This window comes from Garra rufa, chromosome 15 (assembly GCF_049309525.1).
Source record: "Garra rufa chromosome 15, GarRuf1.0, whole genome shotgun sequence".
Classification (NCBI taxonomy): domain Eukaryota; kingdom Metazoa; phylum Chordata; class Actinopteri; order Cypriniformes; family Cyprinidae; genus Garra; species Garra rufa.
This window is the reverse complement of record NC_133375.1, coordinates 10,701,641-10,727,543: the sequence shown is the minus strand read 5'-3', so window position 1 is coordinate 10,727,543 and position 25,903 is coordinate 10,701,641. Positions and strand designations below refer to the sequence as shown.

The 25,903-nt window shown below is 43.9% G+C and overlaps 1 protein-coding gene and 1 pseudogene across 1 annotated transcript; both read right to left on the bottom strand.

Moving 5' to 3' along the window:
- Positions 1–63: 63 nt before the first annotated feature.
- On the bottom strand, positions 64–24,248 carry LOC141287641 (odorant receptor 131-2-like; annotated as a pseudogene).
- A 120-nt stretch (positions 24,249–24,368) lies between these two features.
- LOC141287639 (odorant receptor 131-2-like) lies at positions 24,369–25,298 on the bottom strand. Its single transcript, XM_073819792.1, has one exon. It carries the CDS (start codon positions 25,296–25,298, stop codon positions 24,369–24,371), a length of 930 nt encoding a protein of 309 aa, XP_073675893.1.
- Positions 25,299–25,903: the final 605 nt, after the last annotated feature.

Below are 25,903 nucleotides of genomic sequence, written 5' to 3'. Positions count from 1 at the left end.
CATTGGCCACTGCCTAACCGCACATACTTTGTCAGGGTCTGTGCTCAATCCACGAGCTGAGACTTAATGTCCAAGAAAGGTATCATCCACCAGAGGTTTCTCATGTTCTACCTTGTCCGTGTAACCTAGATCATCTTCAGAGGCTGCAAACACATTGGAATATTTCTTCAGAAGTACACTTAATTCTCTCTGTTACTCTGGCATACCTCCTATCTGAAAAAGAAGCACTCTGGCTCATTTCGGCACTCAGAGCAGCTCTTTTCAGAGAGACTATTTGATACTGTAGTTACTAACGTAACCTTGGTTCCCTGAGATAAAGGAATGAACTTTGCGTAACTTGCAGTTCTATAAAGACTGCACGTGAGTCGATGACTGTCGCCATCAGTCAAATGATTCTAACAAAATGGCACTCAGAGCTGACTTATATAGCTGCTCCACCCCTTCTGGTGTGCTGAAGCGCCATTTGTTTGTGCAACCATACAAATGTGAACATCAGGCTTCAGTATTCAGAGTAATGTTTCCCCATATGTGTAGCGATGCAACGCTCATTTCCTTATCTCAGGGAACCAAGGTCAATTAGTAACGTAGAGTGTTTTTTACTTACTTCATTTACTTTTACTTACAAAAGCCAAATTTTGAATGATAACTGGTGATATGTGAATAAGTGTCCATTTATACCGTGTTTTGTGTCCATCCTCACTGTTTTCAGTTGTTCTCCTATGTGAACACGCAATGGATGTATTTTTTTATTTTTTATTTTTTTGGTACTTCTGTTTGGAACTGATGTGAGTTTATGCACACACCTATGTGGATCATTTTGGCAATGTTCACTCAAAAATTGAGGTACATACAGTAAGCTTACATTATGGCCTACATTAAGTTAATTCTAAAAAGAAATTCATTGAGAAGATTGAATCCAATATTTCATAATAATTTAGCATTGCAAGAAATTTTAAGCAATATTTTGTAGGCAGATCATTTTAACTGGGAACACCACATGTGTAACAAGGCTGGGCCTGGGATCTTGACATATTCTGTGTGAGCAAAGTAAGTTGGTTTTAGTCCAATGCAAAAACATTACCCACATTTGCAGGAAAAGGCAAGGCAAGGCAAGGCAAGGCAAGTTTATTTATATAGCACATTTCATACACAATGGTAATTCAAAGTGCTGTACATAAAAAGGAATTAAAATCACAATAGCATAAAAATTTAAAATAATAATCACAACAATAAAAACAAAATTAAGAACATTTAAGATGATTTAAAAAAAAGAAAATGATTTCAAATTAATTAATACAGTAAAATGATTATACATAAAATAATGCAAACTGTTCGGACGTAGCACAGTGCTCATTCAATAAATGCACAACTGAACAGGTGAGTTTTGAGTCTGCATTTAAATGTGGCTAATGTATTAGCACATCTGATCTCTTCTGGAAGCTGATTCCAACTGCGGGCGGCATAATAGCTAAAAGCGGATTCCCCTTGTTTTGTGTGAACCCTTGATATTACTAACTGACTCGATCCTAGTGATCTGAGTTGTCTGTTAGGTTTATATTCAGTGAGCATATCTGCAATGTATGTAGGTCCTAGGCCATTGAGTGCTTTATAAACAAGTAAAAGTACTTTAAAATCTATCCTAAACATAACTGGAAGCCAGTGTAAGGACCTAAGGACTGGTGTAATATGCTCTGATTTTTTGGTTCTAGTCAGAATCCTGGCAGCAGTGTTCTGTATGAGCTGCAGCTGTCTAATGGTCTTCTTGGGAAGGCCGGTGAGGAGACCATTACAATAGTCTACCCTGCTGGTGATAAAGGCATGAACAAGTTTCTCCAAATCTTGACGGGAAACAAAACATCTAATTCTTGCAATGTTTTTAAGATGATAGTATGCTGATTTAGTTACTGCTTTAACATGACTACTGAAACTGAGGTCTGACTCCAGAATCACACCCAGATTCTTGACTTGATTTTTTGTTTTTTTTGACCCCTAGTGTCAAGGTACGCATTTACCTTATGAACTTCATCTTTGTTTCCAAATGCAATGACTTCCGTTTTCTCCTTGTTTAACTGTAAAAAGTTTTGGCACATCCAACTGTTAATTTCATCAATGCATTGCGAGAGAGAGTCAATGGGGCTGTAGTCATTTGGCGATAAGGCTAGGTAAATCTGGGTATCATCTGCATAGCTGTGATATGCAATTTTGTTCTTTCTCATTATTTGACTTAGTGGGAGCATATACAGGCTGAACAACAGCGGCGCTAAAATTGAGCCTTGTGGGACTCCGCATGTCATGAACGTCCACTTAGACTTATGTTCTCCTATACTCACATAATAGCCTCTCCCTTCTAAGTATGACCTGAACCATTTGAGAACCATCCCAGAAAGCCCGACCCAGTTTTCCAGTCTATCTAAAAGAATGTTATGATCGACAGTGTCGAACGCAGCACTGAGATCTAGTAATACCAGCACTGATATTTTGCCAGAATCTGAATTTAGGCGAATATCATTTATTATCTTTATGAGCGCTGTCTCTGTGCTGTGATGTGGTCTGAAACCAGATTGGAAATGGTCCAGGTATCCATTTGAATTTATGTAGTGATTCAGCTGATTGAAAACAACCTTTTCAATAATCTTGCTTATGAAAGAAAGATTTGATATTGGTCTATAGTTGCTCAATATGGTGTTATCAAGATTTTTCTTTTTCAGAAGGGGCTTAACGGCTGCAGTTTTCAGGGAGTTTGGAAAAGTCCCAGAAAGAAGTGAGGTGTTCACCACTTTTAAAAGATCTGCTTCTAAACAGCTAAGCACACTTTTGAAAAAAGATGTGGGAAGTGTGTCGAGGTGGCAGGTTGACGATTTGAGGTGCTTTACTGTTTCTTCCAAAATGTTGCTATCGATTTCTTCAAAAGTAGACATAATGACTTCTTTTTGAAATTGCGGTCGAATCTGTCTGACCTCTGCATAACTTGAGGGTGTGCTAATTGTCTTTCTGATATTATTGATCTTCTCAGAAAAGAAGGAAGCAAACTCATCGCACTTGCTGTCAGAGAGCAGTTCACTAGGGATCTGACTAGGGGGGTTTGTTAGTCTCTCAACGGTAGCAAAAAGAGTGCGAGTGTTGTTTAAGTTGCTGTTTATAAGGTTTGAGAAGAATGTTTGTCTAGCTTTACCTAGTTCAACATTGAAAGCATGAAGGCTGTCTTTATAGATGCTATAGTGAATTTCAAGTTTTGTCTTCCGCCACATCCGCTCAGCTTTTCTGCATTGTCTTTTTATTATCTGTACTGCTGTTGATTTTCTCCACGGTGATTTCTGTCCAATTATCTTTCTGTTTTTTATAGGTGCAATGTCATCAATGACATTCTTAACTTTTGAGTTAAAGGAGTCCAGGAGAAAATCAACAGAGTCTGCAGAAATGCTTGGCATTGAAGATATAGCCTTCATAAATAGCACACTAGTGTTATCGTTAATGCATCTCTTCCTGACAGAGACAGATCTAGATTCAGTGGTAGCAGAGATCAATATATCAAAGAAAATACAGAAGTGATCAGATAGTGCTACATCCTTGATAACAGTGGATGAAATGTTTAGACCCTTACTGATGAGTAAATCAAGAGTGTGTCCACGATTGTGTGTGGGCCCATGCACATGCTGAATCAGGTCAAACGTGTTCAAAACTGTTATAATTTCTTTTGTAGTTTTGCTTTCTGCATTGTCTATGTGAACATTAAAATCCCCTGCAATAGCAAAACAGTCAAACGCTGAACAAATCATTGATAGCAGTTCTGTGAACTCTTCAACAAAGGCTGGAGAGTATTTTGGGGGCCTGTAAATAATGATAAACAGAATGCGAGCACCTTTCAGCAGAATCCCTAGATATTCAAAAGACAAGTACTGACCAAATGACACTTGTTTGCATTCATAGACATCTTTAAATAGGGCAGCTACGCCGCCGCCTCTCTTAACAGCTCTGCAGACATTCATGAAAATAAATCTAGGAGGGGCTACTTCATTGAGGACTGTTGCATAAGAGCTGTCTTCTAACCATGTTTCATTTAAAAACATAAAATCCAGGTTGTTTGTGGTTATAAAATCATTGATCAGAAGTGATTTATTTTTTAGTGAGCGAACATTTAAAAATGCTAGCTTGATGGCATCACTTTTTGTCTCTAGAGCAATCTTAGTTTGATGCCTAATAAGCCTCAGATTAGATGTGTGAACTGTACGATTTGAGAGGGCCTTAGACTTTCTATCACATATTAAAACAGAAATAGGAAAAGTCCAACTGACCAGAACGCAATGTGAGTGTTAATTGTCAGCTCATCATCACAGAGAGCTGAAGGATCAAATATGTTTTAAAATCAGAATACACATTTTTGGATTACAAATTAGCAGGAAACAGATTTTTTCCCAGACAACCTTAATAATGTGGTTTATGTGAGAACATCTACATTAACTGGTTTCATGTAAGTCAAAAATGTATTTTAATCACACTGTATCAACCTGATAGGTTACATAAACAGAAGTCATCTTACATTTTAAAAAAGTTTTACATTTTGATGATTTGTAGATTTTATATGAAGAAGTTGTGAATAGAGACAGTGTACAGTTCAGTAACTGGACTCCATGCAGTAAAATGGTTCTCCTGGCCTTTTTAGCTTGAGCTGGTTCTCTGCTTTAGCTGATAACAGCACTTTGAAGTAAGTGTAGAAAAGCAGCACCCACACTAAGCCAATGTTAAACACAGCATGACTTTTTACATGGTACTCAAAATCGAACATGTTTTGGTGGTAGCATGTCCGACTAGTGGTAAAAATGGAATTGGTTGAAAAGCCGAGACCACAAACAGGTCCATCACGCCAGGCACGGATCACACCAGCCAGATGATGCGATCAAGATTTTAGTGTTTTGGATGGTGCGTATTCGTCCATTATGTAGAGGGTAGGAGGCAGCCACGAAACGAAATAGGATTCTTAAGGAAAGTATAAACCAGCAAACTGTTGATACAATTGATAATGATATCAAATAAAATCATAATGAAGTTTTTGAAGCAGGCCTTTTTTATTTTTATTTTTTGTCTTTATGTTTACATTAAAAGGTGGCCATCTACTGAACATTTTCCAAGTCAAAAACAAGTGTATTTTTTATCTCTTGTGTGGTGAGATATAAAGTATATATAAACTTGAAAAAATTGTATTAAGATAAGTTTAAATTTCATATTTTAAGTATTTTAAATTTTCATATTTCTATACTGATATTTATATACAATATCTATTTGTCATGATCTGGGCTGTGGGGTTGTCCCTCAGCCACCTGAGGTCGCTGTTTCCCTTTCCCTTGCACTGCACTTCCCTGATCGTTTACACCTGTCTTGTTGTCATTAACACTCGTCTCAACTCACACCTGTTCACATTTATACGGACTTTAAAGCTGCTCATGTCTCACTGCTCATTCTGGCTGCATTGTGTTCGTGTGTCTTCAAGTCTGTCTGTGTGTTCCCGGATCCTGTTCTTGACCGTGTTTCAGTTCTGTTCATTTTGTATTATATTCAAGTTGTGTTGTGCCGTGTATCTATCTATATACTGTAATACTGCTCAAAAAATCAAGGGAACACTTAAATCACACATTGGATCTTGATGAACAATCTTGGATCTTGATTGTGGATAATTTTGCCAATGTTCATTCAAAAATGAGGTACATAAGCTTAGATCAATAAGGCCTACGTTTGTTGTTATATGCTGTTATACCCTCTGTGAGTCGGTAAGTTTTAAGCATTTTCAGGAAAAATAAAATTATCTGGGTCCAACTGAGCAGAACACAACATTAGGGTTAATTATCATAATTTAATACAAATATATATATTAGCCTCCTCACTACAAAGAGCTAAATCATCAAGCGTGGTTTGAACTCAAAATAGACATTTTGAAGAACATTTCATATATAGAAACAATAAGTATTTTTGTACAGTTTTAGATTTAGCAAATAACCTTAATAATGTGTGTGATGTGAAAACAACTAAAGTACATTAACTGGTTTCATGTAGGTTAAAAATATGATTCAATCCGACTGTATCAACCTGACAAGTTACATAAACTGAAATAATGGTAATGCGTTAGATCAAGAACAAATAAGCCACTAAAATGATAGTTGCACCACTTTTTTCCCAGTGCATATTTTTGTCATGACTCTGGGCTGCGGGTTTTCCCTCAGCCACCTGAGGTCACTGTTTCCCTTCATCTTGCACTGCACTTCCCTGATTGTCTACACCTGTCTTGTTGTCTTTGATTATGACACCCGTTTCCTCCACAGCTGTTCACTATCACCACAGACTTTATAATCTCCACTCTCCCACCACTCTTGTGAGTCTGCATTGTATCCTGTATCCTGTCTTCAGTACTGTCTGTCTCTGTGCTCCCGGATCCTGTCTCCTAGACCTGGTTTTCAGTTCTGTTTATTTTATGTTTGTATTCTAGTCGTGTTGTGCCGTGTTGGCCTTTTGTTTGTGTTTGTTTGTATTTTGTTTTATTTAATAAATCCCTCAACTGCATTTGGACCCTGACCTCATCATCTCTAACGTGACAGAATGCAGACTCCTAGAATGGGTCCAGCGGGGAGGATTTTTTCAGCGAAGACGGTGATTTTGCCTTTCAGGGAGAAGGTGACTGTGTCCGAGGGGATGGCGGCCATTTGCGCTCGTTGGGCGGCGGAGGCGGCAGCGTCCGCTATCTCGGTTCCTGATGTGGCGGTCGTTGAGGTGGCTGTGCCCGAGTGGATGGCGGCCATCTATGCTCGTCGGGCAGTGGAGGACGCTCGTCTGGCGGCGGTTCCCGAGGCGGCGGCGACCGCTATCTCTGTTCCTGACGCGGCTGTGACCGCGCTCTCTGTTCCTGAAGCGGCTGTGACCGCGCTCTCTGTTCCTGACGTGGCTGTGACCGCGCTCTCTGTTCCTGACGTGGAGGCGGCTGCGCTCTCTGTTCCTGACGCGGAGGCGACTGCGCTCTCTGTTCCTGACGCGGAGGCGACCGCGCTCTCTGTTCCTGACGTGCAGGTGACCACGCTCTCTGTTCCTGACGCGGAGGCGGCTGCGCTCTCTGTTCCTGACGCGGAGGCGACCGTGCTCTCTGTTCCTGACGCGCAGGTGACCACGCCCTCTGTTCCTGACGCGGCGGTGTCCGCTATCTCCGTGCCTGACGCGGCGGTGTCCGCTATCTCCGTGCCTGACGCGGCGGTGTCCGCTATCTCCGTTCCTGATGCGGCGTCGACCGCTATCTCCGTTCCTGATGCGGCGTCGACCGCTATCTCCGTTCCTGATGCGGCGGCGACCGTTATCTCTGTTCCTGACGCGGCGGTGACTGCGCTCTCTGTTCCGGACGCGACGGTGAACGTTCTCTCTGTTCCTGACGCGGCGGTGACCGCTTTCTCTGTTCCTGACGTGGCGGTGACCGCTTTCTCTGTGCCGGACGCGGCGGTGACTGCTAGCGTTCCTCTGGCGGCTATGCCAGCTCACATTCCTCTGGCGGCTATGCCGGCTCGTGTTCCTCTGGCAGCGGTGCCCGCTGACGTTCCTCTGGCGACTGACGTTCCTCTGTCGGCTATGCCAGCTCACATTCCTCTGGCCGCTGGCGTTCCTCTGGCGGCGAAGCCAACTCCCGTTCCTCCACTGCACGGGCTTGGCCCGCCATCCCTCCCCCTGTTTCACCAGTCCCCCGTTCCACCTCCCTCCAGACTTGTTTCGGCCTCAGGGAACGTCTGGAAGCCGTTCCGTAGGGGAGGGGTACTGTCATGACTCTGGGCTGCGGGTTTTCCCTCAGCCACCTGAGGTCACTATTTCCCTTCATCTTGCACTGCACTTCCCTGATTGTCTACACCTGTCTTGTTGTCTTTGATTATGACACCCGTTTCCTCCACAGCTGTTCACTATCACCACAGACTTTATAATCTCCACTCTCCCACCACTCTTGTGAGTCTGCATTGTATCCTGTATCCTGTCTTCAGTACTGTCTGTCTCTGTGTTCCCGGATCCTGTCTCCTAGACCTGGTTTTCAGTTCTGTTTATTTCATGTTTGTATTCTAGTCGTGTTGTGCCGTGTTGGCCTTTTGTTTGTGTTTGTTTGTGTTTTGTTTTATTTAATAAATCCCTCACCTGCATTTGGACCCTGACCTCATCATCTCTAACGTGACAATTTTAGTGTGCCACCCTACAGTTTTTACCGTGTTCCTCTGGTCTCACCATTTAAAAATATTGATGTAATTCTTTACACATGGAAAGAAATATTTTGAGAATAATCTTACATTTTAATATCATTTTACAATGTAACTGTCGATTTTTATATGAAGTAACACTGCTTAAACATTGTTCACTGTATAATCTAGTCTATGATGCTGAAATACAAAACTTTAAATTAAAAATTTAAAAAAGAAGGGGTTCCAACTTAAACATTACAATGTTTTGATTGTAGTTAAACTGATCTTCTCAGCATTGTCAGGACCAAGAACATGACCATTTGGCTACATAGAAGGGGCAATGGCTCTCTTGTCTGAGCCACACATCATTGAACTCTTCATGTATTTTTTAAACTTTTGATCCCTCATGCCATATATGAGTGGGCTCAGCAGACGTGGTAAAATGCTGGTGAGAATAAAGGTGCAAAAGTAGATTATAGACTTGTAGTAAGGAAAGAAAGATTTTAAGGCCCCATCCCTGTTTACAGCTTTTTCATCGCTCAATAGCCATGCCAGCCAGGTTTAGTGGTTCTTGTAGACATTCCTCCAATGAAGATAAAAATGCAGCAGATAGCAACATTTATGTTTGGCACTAAGTAAAGAAACAAAAATGAAATCACACTGACAGACAGTGTAATCATGTCGTTGATGATCAGATGCATGTACAGAATATAGTGGGACTCCTGAGCTAAGACAGGATTCTTGAAGAAATTCAAGAGAGATAATGAAACCAAATAGGTGTCAGAGTCATGTCTGTGTATTGTCCTGTTCTGTCATGTTCTCCAAGTGTTTTTCCCCCCATGTTTCTAGCTTATATGGTTTAGTCCTTGTCTCCCCCTTTTGGTTATGTTTAGTTAGTTCAGTCTTGCCCATATTTGTATTTCCCCCTCGTCATCCTGTTATCTCGTTTGTGACCAAGCCCCCGTTTCAGTGTATTTAAGAGTCTGTGTGTGCACTCCCCATTTGTCCGTCAATGATTCTGTTACCTCTGTTTGCTTGTGTTCATCTTTTACTCCCGGTTTTTGTTTGTTTGTATTAGTTACAGTGTTTTATTTCAATAAACTTTATTCGTTCACCTACTCCGGTTCTCCTCATCCATCTCCACTCCACAACCCAGCCTGATCGTGACAGATTGACGGACCAAAACTGAGGATGAATCGGGCTGAGGAACAACTATGGAGACTGCGGCAGGGCGGTCGAACGTTGGAGCGATATGTGGAGGAGTTCCTCGAGCTTTCACATCAGGTGGGCTGGCCCGATGCTTCACTCGGCGCTGTGTTTACTTTGGGACTGGATGATGAGATGATTCGCTGCGATCTTCCTGCCTGTCAATTCCCCTTGATCGAGCTAGTCAATCTCATTCTGTTTTTAAATGGATCTGATTTCGAAATCGAAGAAGTTTATCCTAGCAATCCGATTAAGTCTCATCATCCAGCCCCCTCTGCCACACAGCACATCGCGCCAGCCCTCCATCAGCCAGGACCCCCCACATACCGTGCCAACGGTTTGCACCGCCAGCCCAGTCTCCTATCTCCAGTCGTCCTCCAAAGCTCCGCTGCTGTCCTCAGCCCGATGCGGCTGGCCTCCTTCCCACGCTCTCATCTACCGGCTTCCGCCCAGCGCTCTAATCTGCCGGCTGCCACGCCAGCTCACAAGATGGCTGCCACGCCAGCTCACAAGATGGCTGCCACGCCAGCTCACAAGATGGCTGCCATGCCAGCTCACAAGATGGCTACCACGCCAGCTCACAAGATGGCTGCCATACCGGAATCTGCACGCAAGATGGCTACCACACAGGAGTCTGCACGCAAAATGGCTGCCACGCAGGAGTCGGCAAGCAAGATGGCCGCCACGCCAGTTCACAAGATGGCTGCCGCGCCAGATTCTGCAAACAAGATGGCTGCCACGTCGGATTCTGCAAGCAAGATGGTCGTTGCTGAGTTCCCGGCCAAGATGGTAACCAAGCCTGAGTCCCCGGCCAAGATGGCCGCCGTTCCTGAATCCTCGGCCAAGATGGCCGCCAAGCCTGAGTTCCCGGCCAAGATGGCCGTCGTTCCTGAACCCTCGGCCAAGATGGCCGCCAAACCTGAGTTCCCGGTCAAGATGGCCGCTGTTCCAGAGATCCCGGCCAAGATGGCCGCCGTTGCTGAGTTCCCGGTCAAGATGGCCGCCATTACTGAGTTCACGGCCAAGATGAACGCCGTTCCAGAACCCTCTGCCAAAATGACCACCCAACCTGAAATCCTGGCCAAGATGGCCACCAAGCCTGAGTCTGCACCCAAGATGGCTACCGCCAAGTCAGAGTCTTCGCTGGTTCCGCCCAGCCTTCCTGAGTCTCCTCTGGTTCCGCCCAGTCTCCCAGAGTCTTCGCTGGTTCCGCCCAGCCTTCCAGTGACTGCGCCGCCAGAGCGCCCTCCAGTGACTGCGCCGCCAGAGCGCCCTCCAGAGCCCGCTCCTCAAGAGCGCCGTCCAGAGCCCGCTCCTCAAGAGCGCCGTCCAGAGCCCGCTCCTCAAGAGCGCCGTCCAGAGCCCGCTCCTCAAGAGCACCCTCCAGAGCCGACGCCCTCTTCTGCGCGCCCTCCTGAGCTGGAGCTCTCTCCAGCGCGCCCTCCAGAGCCGGAGCTGTCTCCAGCGCGCCCTCCTGAGCCGGAGGTCTCTCCTGCGCGCCTTTCCGTGCTCTCCTGTGTGGACTATACCCTAGGTTCCCCCAAGAAAATTTTGGGGGGGGGGCTACTCCCCTGATCGGCCATGGCTACCTGAACTGTTTACCCAGCCATGGCCACCTGGACTGTTTACCCGGCCATGGCCACCTGGACTGTTTACTCGGCCATGGCCACCTGAACTGTTTACCCAGCCATGGCCACCTGGACTGTTTACTCGGCCATGGCCACCTGAACTGTTTACCCAGCCATGGCCACCTGGACTGTTTACTCGGCCATGGCTTCCTAAGCCTCCAGATCCGCCATGGCCTCCTGAACTATTGTCCCGGCCATGGCTGCCTGAGCCGCCAGATCCACCATGGCCACCTGGACTGTTTACCCGGCCATGGTTTCCTGAACCCCCAGACCCGCCATGGCCACCTGAGATCCCTGATCCGCCCTGGAGACCACCTCTATGTCCCCTGTGTCCTCCTAGCGGTCTCCAGGGCGCCCACCCTCCCTCCCCTTTGGATGTTATTAGGCGCGGGACACGCCTTCGGGGGAGGGGGGGGGTAATGTCAGAGTCATGTCTCTGTATTGTCCTGTTCTGTCATGTTCTCCAAGTGTTTTCCCCCCCATGTTTCTAGCTTATATGGTTTAGTCCTTGTCTCCCCCTTTTGGTTATGTTTAGTTAGTTCAGTCTTGCCCATATTTGTATTTCCCCCTCGTCATCCTGTTATCTCGTTTGTGACCATGCCCCCGTTTCAGTGTATTTAAGAGTCTGTGTGTGCACTCCCCATTTGTCCGTCAATGATTCTGTTACCTCTGTTTGCTTGTGTTCATGTGCTCATCTTTTACTCCCGGTTTTTATTTGTTTGTATTAGTTACAGTGTTTTATTTCAATAAACTTTATTCGTTCACCTACTCCGGTTCTCCTCATCCATCTCCACTCCACAACCCAGCCTGATCGTGACAATAGGACCATAATGAATTTTTTGAAAAAGGTTGGTCCCACTTTATATTAAGTGTCCCTAATACCTGTGAACTTACATGGTAACTAGATGTGTATGTAGCATGTAACTACAGTGATTGTACATATTGGTACATTGTATCTACAGCTCTAATACTGGTGTAATTACACACATGTAACAACTCACTGAATAGAATTTGTAAGTAGTTCTCAAATACATGAATACAAAAATTATATATAGCCTACATAGGAATCGTCACAATTTTAATAATGTTTCAGGGCATTCCAAACTGGTAACTGCAGTATTGAAGACTGTGTGGAAGTGTAAAAACTTCTGTGAGTACATATTGTTGTTAAAAAATGTAGATACATAATTCTTGTTACACATGTGTACTTCCAGAAGTGAAAAAAAGTGTTTTTACCAATGTCCTGTTACACATTTGTACTTACAAATGCTATTCAGTGAGTTGTTACATGTGTGTAATTACACCAGTATTAGAGCTGTAAATACAACTAGATAAAAAGTTTGTTAGCAAACTTTAAGTTGGCTTGAGAAAGCCTAGCCAGTAAGTAGTTTTAAAAGCTTTTAGTTTAAAGAAAGTTTAAAGGTTTTCAGTTTGAAATAGTTTTAGTTTGATTAATAAAGCTTGAAGATAGATATGCTAGATAGATATAAATAGTTTGAAAATAGATAGATTTATAGATATAAATAGTTAGAAGATATAAATAGTTTGAATGTGAATAGATGCTAAGGTGTTGCTATGCGGTTGCTAAGGTACCCAGGGTGGTTGCTAAGGTGTTGCTATGCGGTTGCTAGCATTATTTAAGCAAGACTAGCAAGTCGTTAATATGATTTTTAGCATGACTAGCAAGTCGCTAGCATGATTTTAGCACGACTAGCAAGTCGCTAGCATGATTTTAGCATGACTAGCAAGTCGCTAGCATGATTTTAGCATTATTTTAGCATGACTAGCAAAGTCGCTAGCATGATTCTAGCATGACTAGCAAGTCGTTAGCATGATATTAGCATGACTAGCAAGTCGCTAGCATGATTTTAGCAAGACTAGCAAGTCGCTAGCATTATTTAAGCAAGACTAGCAAGTCGCTAACATGATTTTACCATGACTAACAAGTCGCTAGCATGATTTTGGCACGACTAGCAAGTCGCTAGCATGATTTTAGCACGACTAGCAAGTCGCTAGCATGAATTTAGCATTATTTTAGCATGACTAGCAAAGTCGCTAGCATGATTCAAGCATGACAAGCAAGTCGCTAGCATGATATTAGCATGACTAGCAAGTCGCTAGCATGATTTTAGCAAGACTAGCAAGTCGCTAGCATTATTTAAGCAAGACTAGCAAGTCGCTAACATGATTTTTAGCATTACTAGCAAGTCGCTAGCATGATTTTACCATGACTAACAAGTCGCTAGCATGATTTTAGCATGACTAGCGAGTCGCTAGCATGATTTTAGCACGACTAGCGAGTCGCTAGCATGATTTTAGCACGACTAGCAAGTCGCTGGCATGATTTTAGCACGACTAGCAAGTCGCTAGCATGATTTTAGCATTATTTTAGCATGACTAGCAAAGTCGCTAGCATGATTCTAGCATGACTAGCAAGTCGCTAGCATGATTTTAGCATGACTAGCAAGTCGCTAGCATGATTTTACCATGACTAACAAGTCGCTAGCATGATTTTAGCATGACTAGCGAGTCGCTAGCATGATTTTAGCACGACTAGCGAGTCGCTAGCATGATTTTAGCACGACTAGCAAGTCGCTGGCATGATTTTAGCACGACTAGCAAGTCGCTAGCATGATTTTAGCATTATTTTAGCATGACTAGCAAAGTCGCTAGCATGATTCTAGCATGACTAGCAAGTCGCTAGCATGATTTTAGCATGACTAGCAAGTCGCTAGCATGATTTTACCATGACTAACAAGTCGCTAGCATGATTTTAGCATGACTAGCGAGTCGCTAGCATGATTTTAGCACGACTAGCGAGTCGCTAGCATGATTTTAGCACGACTAGCAAGTCGCTGGCATGATTTTAGCACGACTAGCAAGTCGCTAGCATGATTTTAGCATTATTTTAGCATGACTAGCAAAGTCGCTAGCATGATTCTAGCATGACTAGCAAGTCGCTAGCATGATTTTAGCATGACTAGCAAGTCGCTAGCATGATTTTAGCACGACTAGCAAGTCGCTAGCATGATTTTAGCACGACTAGCAAGTCGCTAGCATGATTCTAGCATGACAAGCAAGTCGCTAGCATGATATTAGCATGACTAGCAAGTCGCTAGCATGATTTTAGCAAGACTAGCAAGTCGCTAGCATTATTTAAGCAAGACTAGCAAGTCGCTAACATGATTTTTAGCATGACTAGCAAGTCGCTAGCATGATTTTACCATGACTAACAAGTCGCTAGCATGATTTTAGCATGACTAGCGAGTCGCTAGCATGATTTTAGCACGAATAGCGAGTCGCTGGCATGATTTTAGCACGACTAGCAAGTCGCTGGCATGATTTTAGCACGACTAGCAAGTCGCTAGCATGATTTTAGCATTATTTTAGCATGACTAGCAAAGTCGCTAGCATGATTCTAGCATGACTAGCAAGTCGCTAGCATGATTTTAGCACGACTAGCAAGTCGCTAGCATGATTTTAGCATTATTTTAGCATGACTAGCAAGTCGCTAGCATTATTTTAGCATGACTAGCAAGTCGCTAGCATGATTCTAGCATGACTAGCAAGTCGCTAGCATGATTTTAGCATGACTACCAAGTCGCTAGCATGATTTTAGCATGACTACCAAGTCGCTAGCATGATTTTAGCAAGACTAGTAAGTCGCTAGCATGATTTTAGCTAGACTAGCAAGTCGCTAGCATGATTTTTAACATGACTAGCAAGTCGCTAGCATGATTTTAGCACGACTAGCAAGTCGCTAGCATGATTTTAGCAAGACTAGCAAGTCGCTAGCATGATTTTAGCATGACTACCAAGTCGCTAGCATGATTTTAACATGACTACCAAGTCGCTAGCATGATTTTAGCAAGACTAGTAAGTCGCTAGCATGATTTTAGCTAGACTAGCAAGTCGCTAGCATGATTTTAGCAAGACTAGTAAGTCGCTAGCATGATTTTAGCTAGACTAGCAAGTCGCTAGCATGATTTTTAACATGACTAGCAAGTCGCTAGCATGATTTTAGCATGACTAGCAAGTCGCTAGCATGATTTTAGCACGACTAGCAAGTCGACTATCAAGTCGCTAGCATGATTCTGGCATGACTAGCAAGTCGCTAGCATGATTTTAGCATGACTACCAAGTCGCTAGCATGATTTTAGCATGACTACCAAGTCGCTAGCATGATTTTAGCAAGACTAGTAAGTCGCTAGCATTATTTTAGCATGACTAGCAAGTCGCTAGCATGATTTTAGCATGACTAGCAAGTCGCTAGCATGATTTTAGCACGACTAGCAAGTCGCTAGCTTGATTTTAGCATTATTTTAGCATGACTAGCAAAGTCGCTAGCATGATTCTAGCATGACTAGCAAGTCGCTAGCATGATATTAGCATGACTAGCAAGTCGCTAGCATGATTTTAGCAAGACTAGCAAGTCGGTAGCATTATTTAAGCAAGACTAGCAAGTCGCTAACATGATTTTTAGCATGACTACCAAGTCGCTAGCATGATTTTAGCATGACTACCAAGTCGCTAGCATGATTTTAGCAAGACTAGTAAGTCGCTAGCATGATTTTAACAAGACTAGTAAGTCGCTAGTATGATTTTAGCATGACTAGCAAGTCGCTAGCTTGATTTTAGCATGACTAGCAAGTCGCTAGCATGATTTTAGCACGACTAGCAAGTCACTAGCATGATTCTGGCATGACTAGCAAGTCGCTAGTATGATTTTAGCATTACTAGCAAGTCGCTAACATGATTCTAGCATGACAAGCAAGTCGCTAGCATGATATTAGCATGACAAGCAAGTCGCTAACATGATTTTAGCATGACTAGTAAGATAGATAGATAGATAGATAGATAGATAGACAGATAGATAGACAGACAGATAGATAGATAGACAGACAGACAGACAGATAGACAGACAGATAGATAGATAGATAGATAGATAGATAGATAGATAGATAGATAGATAGACAGACAGACAGACAGACAGACAGATAGACAGATAGATAGATAGATAGATAGATAGATAGACAGACAGACAGACAGACAGACAGACAGACAGATAGATAGATAGATAGATAGATGGATTAGTTATTAGTTAGAAAGAACATAGATAGCTTAAAGCTTAATTGAGTATCAATGGCTTCTAGCAGTTTACATTAAACATAGTTCAAACAGACATGGACTTTTGGTCAATGAAAGTCTATGGGACTTTTTATGATTTTTAATATTAATTTTTAAGAAAACCATAACTAAAACCAGTCTGAAAAGATATAGCACACTAAGTCTGAACAGTATGAAGATCTGACCCGAGTTTGGAGTATGTAGCTTGAACGGTCTAGGAGGAGTTAGTGTCTAAATATTTTTCTGTAAAAAAAATAAGAAGAAGAAGAAGAAGAAGAAGAAGAAGAAGAAGAAGAAGAAGAAGTTTAAATAGGATTTCAGTAAGTTGGCTTTCCCAAGCCAACTTAATGATGCTACGTACACATCTAGTTACCATGTAAGTTCACAGGTATTAGGGACTCTTAATATAAAGTGGGAGCCCAAAGGTTTCCTTAAAAAATTCTTGACGTTTGGTAAACTCTGAAACATTAATTTCAGAGCTTTTTTAAAACCAAAACTCCTGTTAATTAAATGTCATTCAGCTTATCGTTAGAATAAGAATTCAAAGCAAAATGGAAGCCTTGCATCCTGCAGGGCCAAAAAGACTTTTCTGAGCTCCCTACAGTTAAAATCTTTACATCAAAAACATCAGACTCCTTTTTCTGTCTCTCGATCTGTGTTTTGGTGACAATTTTCAGGGGTTACCATATCCTCATGAGCCTTGTTGTAATGTCACTGAGTCCCCAGAGTCAGAAAAACAATGGGGTTAAAGCAAACAACACTCAAGGTAAAAACAAATTGACCTTTTGTTTGGTTTTGTTTTGATTTTTACATTAAACAATTGAGTATTTATTTAGGATCTTATTTGTGAAAAATAAATATGTTTTTTTATATATCTTACGTGGTCAGATATATGATATAAATAAACTTGAGAAGCTGAATGTAACATAAAATAACACTTTTCTTAAAACTGCATTTTCTTTCATTTAAAAATAATTTTCATATTTTTTAAATTACAGTAATTTCAACTTATTTTGTCATCTGGGAAACATGTAAGTATCTTCTGTAGCTTCTGAAGGGCATTACTAAATGAAAAAAAAATATGATATGCAGGCAAAATTAGATGTACACACCTTCTGTAATAGTTGCATATGAGTCCCTCAGTTGTCTTCGGTGTGAAAAGATGAATCTCAAAATCATACAGTCATTGTTGGAAAGGATTCAAATACACAAAAAATGCTGAAACACCAAGAAATTTGTGAGACTGGAAGAATTTTTCCAAAAGAACAGTACAAACAAGGGAGTCATGAACAACTATCACTAAAAAAAAAAAAATAATAATAATAACTGTGGTGGATCATTCAGGTAACAACACAGTATTAAGAGACAAGTGTGCATAAACTTTTGAGTCATTTTTATGATTTCAACTATTATTATCACTTGTAGAATATATGCAAACGTCTTTTATGTGAAATATCTTATTCAGGTCAGTACTAAAAAAACAACTAGTATGATCCCTCTTATTTTGGAAAAATAATGAACATTTGAACATACTGCAAGGTGTATGTCAACGTTTGACCTCAACTGTATGTTTGTTTCTTTTCAGTGAACTGGCCAAACAGATCTGCTTTCGTTCGTACCACTGTTTTACGGAATTTTCTGAAGCAGTTTCTTAGTCAATAAAACAAACAAAAAGTATTGAGATACTCAAGATCTTAAGCAGCTTTCGAGCAGTAACTTTGAGAATTTTTAGCTACTGCTGTGTTATGTGAATAAAAGAAACCGTTCACACCTTGTGTCCATGTGCACTGAATAGTCATTGATCTGTGATTATGCACCTTAGATTTTGACTGAAAAACTGCATTATTTCTGGATAATTTTAGCAATGTTCATTCCAAAACCAAGGTAGAGGAGCTCAGATCAGTGATGTCTACATTCAGCAGTTTGAAAATGAAGTACACAACTAGTGCTAATGGAAAGGAAACAAGTTGATGAAAAGATTGAATCCAATATAGCATAAGAAATTTATGAGCAATTCACCTCATAGGCCAGTCACCATAAGTAAATGGTCATATGTGTAACAAGTCTTCTTCTTTTGTTTGTGTGTGTGTTGATATACCTTGTGTGAGCAAAGACAGCAGGTTTTAGTCCAATGCATCAGCCATAACCAACAAATGCATTTACACAGAAATTACAATGGCAGTAAACAGTGCATTTATTTTTACAGTTCCTGCTACTGTCACGACCACACACAAAGGGAGAAGGTGAGTATCTTTCAAGGTATTTATTAACAAACGTGCACAGTTCAACACACGTGCAAACGGGTGAATAATGTCTCTGTGGTCAAATCTTCAAACATAACACAACAGGTGAGTTCAAGTTCATAAGGATCATAGCGTTAGCAACAGTCACTTCCCTCTGACACGATTAACGTGTTTCACAGGAGAACATCAGAGCAATCCACGGGGAGCACAGGAGAACATCAGAAGAATCCACGAGGAGCACAGGAGAGACAACAGGAGGGGGAGAAGATCCACAGAGAAGCATCCATGCAACTTCGATACCAGCCGGTGAGTGAGTGAATGAGGTAAGTATTTGAAGGGTGTGGTGATTGCTGGTGCAGGTGACGGTGATTAGAATTCTGGTGATGGTTCACGGGTGTGTTGTGGTGGTGATTGGCTGGTTGGTGGAGGATCGTGGTGATTGGGGCTGAGGGAACGTGCAGAGGGTGTGACATCACCCCCTCCTCCACGGGTGACTCCTGGCACCCAAGAACGGCGACGGGGACGACCACGACCTCTGGGAGCTGGGCGTTCGGGATGTTGGCGGTGGAATTCCTCGAGGAGAGTCGGGTCCAGGATGTCGTCACGGGGTATCCACGATCTCTCCTCGGGTCCGAACCCCTCCCAGTCCACTAGGTACTGGAGCTGGCCGTTCCGCCGCCGGGAGTCTAGGATTTCTTGGACTTGGTAGATGTTATCTCCAAGGATCTCTGGCGGGTCGGGAGGAGGAGGTGACTCCGATTCTGTGGAGGAAGGGAACAGGGGTTCAGTGTGGCGTTTGAGTAGGGAAACGTGAAACGAGGGAGCGATTCTGTAATGTGGAGGTAGGTTTAGACGGTAGGTGACAGGGTTGATTTGTGAGTGCACGGTGAAGGGCCCTATGTAGCGGGGACTCAGCTTCCTGCTGGGCAGCCGGAGGCGTATGTCTCGAGTGGACAGCCATACTTGGTCCCCGGGGAGGTAAACTGGGTTGGGTAGCCTACGACGGTTGGCGTGTTCCGTATGCCTCCGTACTGCCCGCTGGAGATGGACGTGCGCTGAGTCCCACACCCTCTCGCTCTCTCGGAACCAGTGATCTACCGCGGGCACCTCGGAGGACTCTCCAGTCCATGGAAACAGAGCTGGTTGATAACCTAGAATACATTGGAATGGGGTTAGACCAGTAGAGGTTTGACGGAGGGAATTTTGCGCATACTCAGCCCACGGTAGATACTGGCTCCAGGTGTTTTGATGTTGGGAACAGTACGTCCGAAGGTAGCGGGAGATTTCCTGTATTTTCCGTTCGGTCTGCCCGTTCGTTTGAGGGTGATATCCGGATGACAGGCTGACTGTGGTACCCAGGAGTTGGAAGAAGGCCCGCCAGACCCTGGAAATGAATTGGGGTCCCCGATCGGACACGATGTCTTCTGGGAGTCCGAAGTTCCGGAATACATTGTGGAACAGTGCTTCTGCGGTTTCTAGTGCTGTGGGGAGACCTTTGAGAGGTATTAATTTGCAAGCTTTTGAGAATCGATCGACTACCACTAAAATTGTGGTGTAACCCTGAGAGGGGGGCAGGTCTGTGGCGAAGTCAATGCCCAAGTGTGTCCAGGGTCGGCGGGGAATAGGTAATGGTTGTAATTTACCTTCAGGTAAGCGGCGTGGGGTTGTGTTAACGGCGCAGACCGAACATCCTTGGACGTACCGTTCCACTTCCCTGCTCATGTTGGGCCACCAATATTTCTGCTGGAGGAGCGAGAGGGTTCGCCTGCTGCCAGGATGTCCTGAGCCGGGGGACGTGTGCGTACTATCCAGCAGAAGGGGTCTGAGACGGCTTGGGACATAGACACGACCCGGGGGAAGCTCCGGTGGTGCAGGTTCCTCGAAGGTGGCGGCTCGTATATCTTCATCCAGCTGCCATAGTATGGGTGCGAGAAAGACAGATGGGGGTAGAATTGGATCAGGATCGTCAGAGGTAGGTTCAGGTGAGTACATACGTGATAGGGCGTCTGCTTTGGTGTTTTTGTGGCCGGGTTGGTAAGTAATGTTGAAATCGAATCGGGCAAAGAATAGTGACCAGCGAGCTTGACGGGCATTTAGTCTCTTGGCGTGCTGAATGTACTGGAGGTTCTTGTGGTCGGTTATTACGGTGAAGGGGAACTGGGCTCCTTCCAACCAGTGCCGCCACTCTTCGAGGGCGAGCTTTATTGCCAGCAGTTCGCGGTCTCCAATTCCATAATTCTGCTCGGCTGGGGTGAGTTTCTTGGAATAGTACGCACACGGATGGAGGGATCGGGGTTCATCAGACCACTGGGACAGCACAGCTCCTACGCCTACGTCCGCCGCATCAACTTCCACCACGAAGGGCCTTGAAGGGTCGGGGTGCTTGAGGATAGGAGCGGTGGTGAACATCAGCTTTAGACGGTCGAAGGCTTGCTGAGCCTCTGGAGTCCACTGTAGTACCCGGCGTCCTCCCTTTAAGAGGGAAGTGAGTGGAGCCGATAGGAGGCTATAGTTTTTTATAAAGCGTCGGTAGAAGTTAGCGAAGCCTAAGAAACGCTGAAGCTCCTTCACCGTCCTGGGCTCCGCCCACTTGGCCACTGCGTCCACCTTACCGGCTTCCATACGAACTCCCTCTGCAGTGATCACGTATCCGAGAAAGGAGATGGAGGGCTGATGGAATTCACATTTTTCTAATTTCAGATAGAGTTGGTACTCACGGAGGCGTTGGAGAACCTGGCGGACGTGGTCTTGATGTTCCTTTAGGTTACGTGAGTAAATGAGGATATCGTCAATGTAGATGATTACGAATCGATGGAGGTAGTCGCGGAAGATTTCGTTCATGAAATTCTGAAATACGGAAGGACTGTTAGCCAGGCCATAGGGCATCACCTGATATTCATAGTGACCGGTCGGGGTGATGAAGGCGGTTTTCCACTCATCTCCTTCTCGGATACGGATCAGGTTGTACGCACTGCGGAGGTCGAGTTTGGTGAAGATGTGGGCTTCCCGTAGTTCCTCCAAGGCAGCTGGCACTAGAGGAAGTGGATAGGCGAATTTCACCGTGGCGTCGTTGAGCACCCGGTAGTCAATGCAGGGTCTGAGCCCGCCATCCTTCTTGGGGACGAAGAAGAAACTGGATGCTGCTGGGGACGTGGAAGGTCTGATGAACCCCTGTTGGAGAGCCTCCTGGATGTAATTCTCCATGGCCTCCTGCTCAGGACGTGAGAGGGGGTAGATCTTCCCGTGGGGTAGTTTGGCGCCTGGCAGCAGGTCGATACTACAATCCCAGGGCCGGTGCGGTGGTAGTTGTGTGGCCCGTTCCTTGCTGAAGACATCGGTGAAAGACTGATAGACGGGGGGAATGGCGGTGGTGGATTGAGTGGCAGGGCTCTCTATGGTGGTGGCGTGCAGAGGGATAGGATGGTATGGAGACTCTGCATCCGACGAGGAAGGATGGTAGCCGTGGTTCCTGCACGTTTTGCCCCACTCCAGGACCTCTCCTGTGCTCCAATCTATGCGGGGTTGGTGCTTAATGAGCCATGGTCTGCCCAGGATGACATCCACGTTGGCTCGCGGGAGTACTAGGAGGGTTAGATGTTCACGGTGGTTGTGTTGGGAGACGAGGGTCACTTTTCTGGTCCGGTGAGATATCTTACCATCGCCCAATGGTGAGTTTTGGATTGTGGTAATTTGGTATGTGACCTCATTTTGAACGGTGGGAATTCGATATTTAGCAATGAAGTGTGATGAAACAAAATTGCCAGCCGCTCCGGAATCCACGAGCACATAGATGGGGAGAGTACGAGAGTTTACTATTAGTTCAGCGGTAATATGGGGTAAGAGAGACATGGCCGGAGTAATAGATACAGTACTCACCATTGGACGAGGCGGGCGGACTGGACAGGCACTGATGAAGTGAGAGGCTTCTCCACAATATAGGCACAGACGATTATTAATTCGTCGTTTCCTCTCCGCAGGATCCAGGCGATAGGAGTCCGTAATCATAGGTTCTTCCGCATCTCGTTGGGGTGACGGTGTTCGAAGTGGAGGGAAGCTGGGTACAGACTTTGTAGAAGGACATGCTGAGAGATGTTGAGAGATGCCTACTGCCTTCTTAATAAAGGTTTCCAGCGGTACGTTGTCATCGTAAATGACCATATGCTTGCGGATCTGGGGTTTAAGCCCCTTACGGTAGGCTGCTAGGAGAGCGATTTGGTTCCAACCACTGGTGGCCGCTAGGGAGCGGAAGCGCAGGGTGTATTCGTGAATATTGGACGCACCTTGATTCAGAGTGATCAGTTCATCGTGTACGGAAAGGGGAGTGAGCACAGCTCCAAACACGTCCTTGAAGTGGGCAACGAAAGCATTATAGGAGATTAAAGCGTCGCTCCGTGAATTCCAGAGTGCGTCTGCCCATTGAAGTGCCTGCCCAGTGAGGAGGGAAATCATAAAAGATATCTTAGAAATTTCGTTAGGAAACTGGTGTGCGTTGGCTTCGATATAGAGGGAACTTTGCAGGAGGAAACCATTGCAGCCACCCGGGTCTCCGGAATAACTCATAGGGCGAGAGAGGGGCGTGTTGGAAATCGTCGTTGGAGCAGCAGGTAGAGATTGACGAAGGACGTTTACCATATCCGAAAATGGGTCAGGGGTGTCTTCGGTGATAGTGGCGCTCGCCTCCATGAGTGACGCGGTGAGTTAATACTTTTTTGGGCTGGTATCCTGTCACGACCACACACAAAGGGAGAAGGTGAGTATCTTTCAAGGTATTTATTAACAAACGTGCACAGTTCAACACACGTGCAAACGGGTGAATAATGTCTCTGTGGTCAAATCTTCAAACATAACACAACAGGTGAGTTCAAGTTCATAAGGATCATAGCGTTAGCAACAGTCACTTCCCTCTGACACGATTAACGTGTTTCACAGGAGAACATCAGAGCAATCCACGGGGAGCACAGGAGAACATCAGAAGAATCCACGAGGAGCACAGGAGAGACAACAGGAGGGGGAGAAGATCCACAGAGAAGCATCCATGCAACTTCGATACCAGCCGGTGAGTGAGTGAATGAGGTAAGTATTTGAAGGGTGTGGTGATTGCTGGTGCAGGTGACGGTGATTAGAATTCTGGTGATGGTTCACGGGTGTGTTGTGGTGGTGATTGGCTGGTTGGTGGAGGATCGTGGTGATTGGGGCTGAGGGAACGTGCAGAGGGTGTGACAGCTACATGGGTTCAATTTTTTTCTTCAGATAACCTTGATTAATGTGAAAACATCTACATTACCTTGTTTCATGGAAGTTGAAAATGACAATTCATCTGACTGTGTCAACCTGACAAAATACATAAACTGAAGTCGTGTTTGTGAGTTAGATCAAGTACACATTGCTATTTGAAATGACAATTGCTGATTATCATTTTTTCCCCCCACCAGTGTATGTTTTAGTGTGCCAACCTACAGTTTTCACTGTGCTTCACTGGCCACCCCATCAAAAATGTCCTGGAAAAGTCACTGCTTACTTATGAAAAGAGAATCATCTTTCATTTTAATACAATTTAGAATTTTTGTAGATTTTGTAGATATGTAGATTTTATATGAAGTAACACTGATTACCACTGTTTAAACAAGGTTCTTTTCATCTCTTTTTATCTCTACTTTATCTTTACTTTATGTCTATGCTCTGAATCTTCTTCTGCACCACTTCCCTCACTCTCTGGATCGAGGACAATGATAATCCACAATGGTCTTCATGATCTTCCTCCAGTTCAAAGACTGGACGCACTCCATGTACTTGATATCACATGAGTTGAGCCACTCTTTGATCGGGTCTAGAGAGTTGACGGGAACGACATTGACCATGGTGACTTTCTTGATGAGGGTCACCACAAATGGAGGTCATACACAACTGAATTTAAAAAGAGGGATAAAGCTTGAGCATTACAGATTTTTGAATATGTGAGTGAAACTGAGCATTTTTTGCTAATCAGAAGGGGCAATGGCTCTCTTGTCGATGCCACACATCAGTGAACTCTTCATGTAATTTTTAAACTTTTGATCTCTCATGCCATATATAAGTGGGCTCAGCAGACGTGGTAAAATGCTGGTAACAATAAAGGTGCAAAAGTATATTTCAGACCTGTAGTAAGGAAAGAGAGACGTTAAAGCCCCATCCAGGACACTTGTGAAAAGGGACAGTGTACAGAGCAGTAACTGGACTCCATGCAGTAAAATGGTTCTCCTAGCCTTCTGTGCTTGAGCTGGTTCTGAAGCGGCAGCTTTAGCAGAGAACAGCACTTTGAAGTAAGTGTAAAAGAGCAGCAACCACACTAAGCACATGTAGCCAATGTTAAATACAGCATGACTTATAATGTTGAATTCCAAATTGAACACATTTTGGTGGAAGCATGTCCGGCTAGTGGTAAAAAAGGAAAGTGGATGAAGAGCCAAGATCACAAGCAGGTCCAACACACCAGGCATGGCTCCCACCAGCCAGATGATGCCGATAAGAATTTTGGTGTTTTGTACGGTGCATATTCGTGCATGATGTAAAGGGTAGCAGATGGCCACAAAGCGCTCAATAGCCATGCCAGCCAGGTTTAGCGGTGCGTTCCTGTAGACATTGCTTCCAATGAAGATGAAAACGCAGCAGATAGCAACATTCATGTTTGGCAGCACGTAAACAAACAAAAACAAAATCACACTGACAGACAGTGTAATGATGTCATTGATAATCAGCTGCATGTAGAGGATATACCGAGGCTCCTGAGCAAAGACAGGATTCTTGAAGAAAGTATAAACCAGCAAGCTGTTGATACAACTGATAATGATACCAAATAAGACCACAATAAAGATTTTGAATAAGCTTTCCTCAAAAAATTCTTGTCGGTCGATAAACTCTGAAATGTTCATTTTTTTACCTATTAATTAAATGTTACTAAGCTTATAGCTAGGATTAGAATTCAATACAAAATGGAGGCTTTGCATGCTGCAATAGAAAGACTTTTCTGAGCTCATTACAGTTCAAATCTGTGCATCAAATCAAACTCTGATCCTTTTTTCTGTCTCTTGATCTTTTTTATTTTGTTTCTACTGCCTTGGTGACATTATTCAGGGGTTGCCATATTCTCATGAGCCTTATTGTAATGTCACTACTGAGTCCCCAAAGAATTCCCCCAAGTCAGAAAAACAATAAGGTTGAAGCAAAACAAGTATGTGTTTTTATCTCCTGTGTAGTGAAATGAAAATGTGAAGGCGATGGGAGATATTCAACTTATTGAAACTTAAAGGTCCCATATTGTCAAAATCGAAATTTCCTGGCTTTTTTCATGATAACTGAGGTCTAGGAATTATGTAACTACCATATAAGTTTCAAAACAGTCAGTCCACAGCAAACTGCACACAGCCTGAATAAAGTAGCCATTCCTTTTCACGAGCCCCTGTAACTTCCGTAAAAATATGACGTCCGATCTACTCAGTCACCACCCAGAGCAGCAACCACAGTCCTACCCACCTTT

Bases quoted from the DNA above. Each gene is read 5' to 3' on its own strand.
- LOC141287639 (XM_073819792.1), bottom strand. From the start codon at position 25,298: ATGAACATTTCAGAGTTTATCGACCGACAAGAATTTTTTGAGGAAAGC.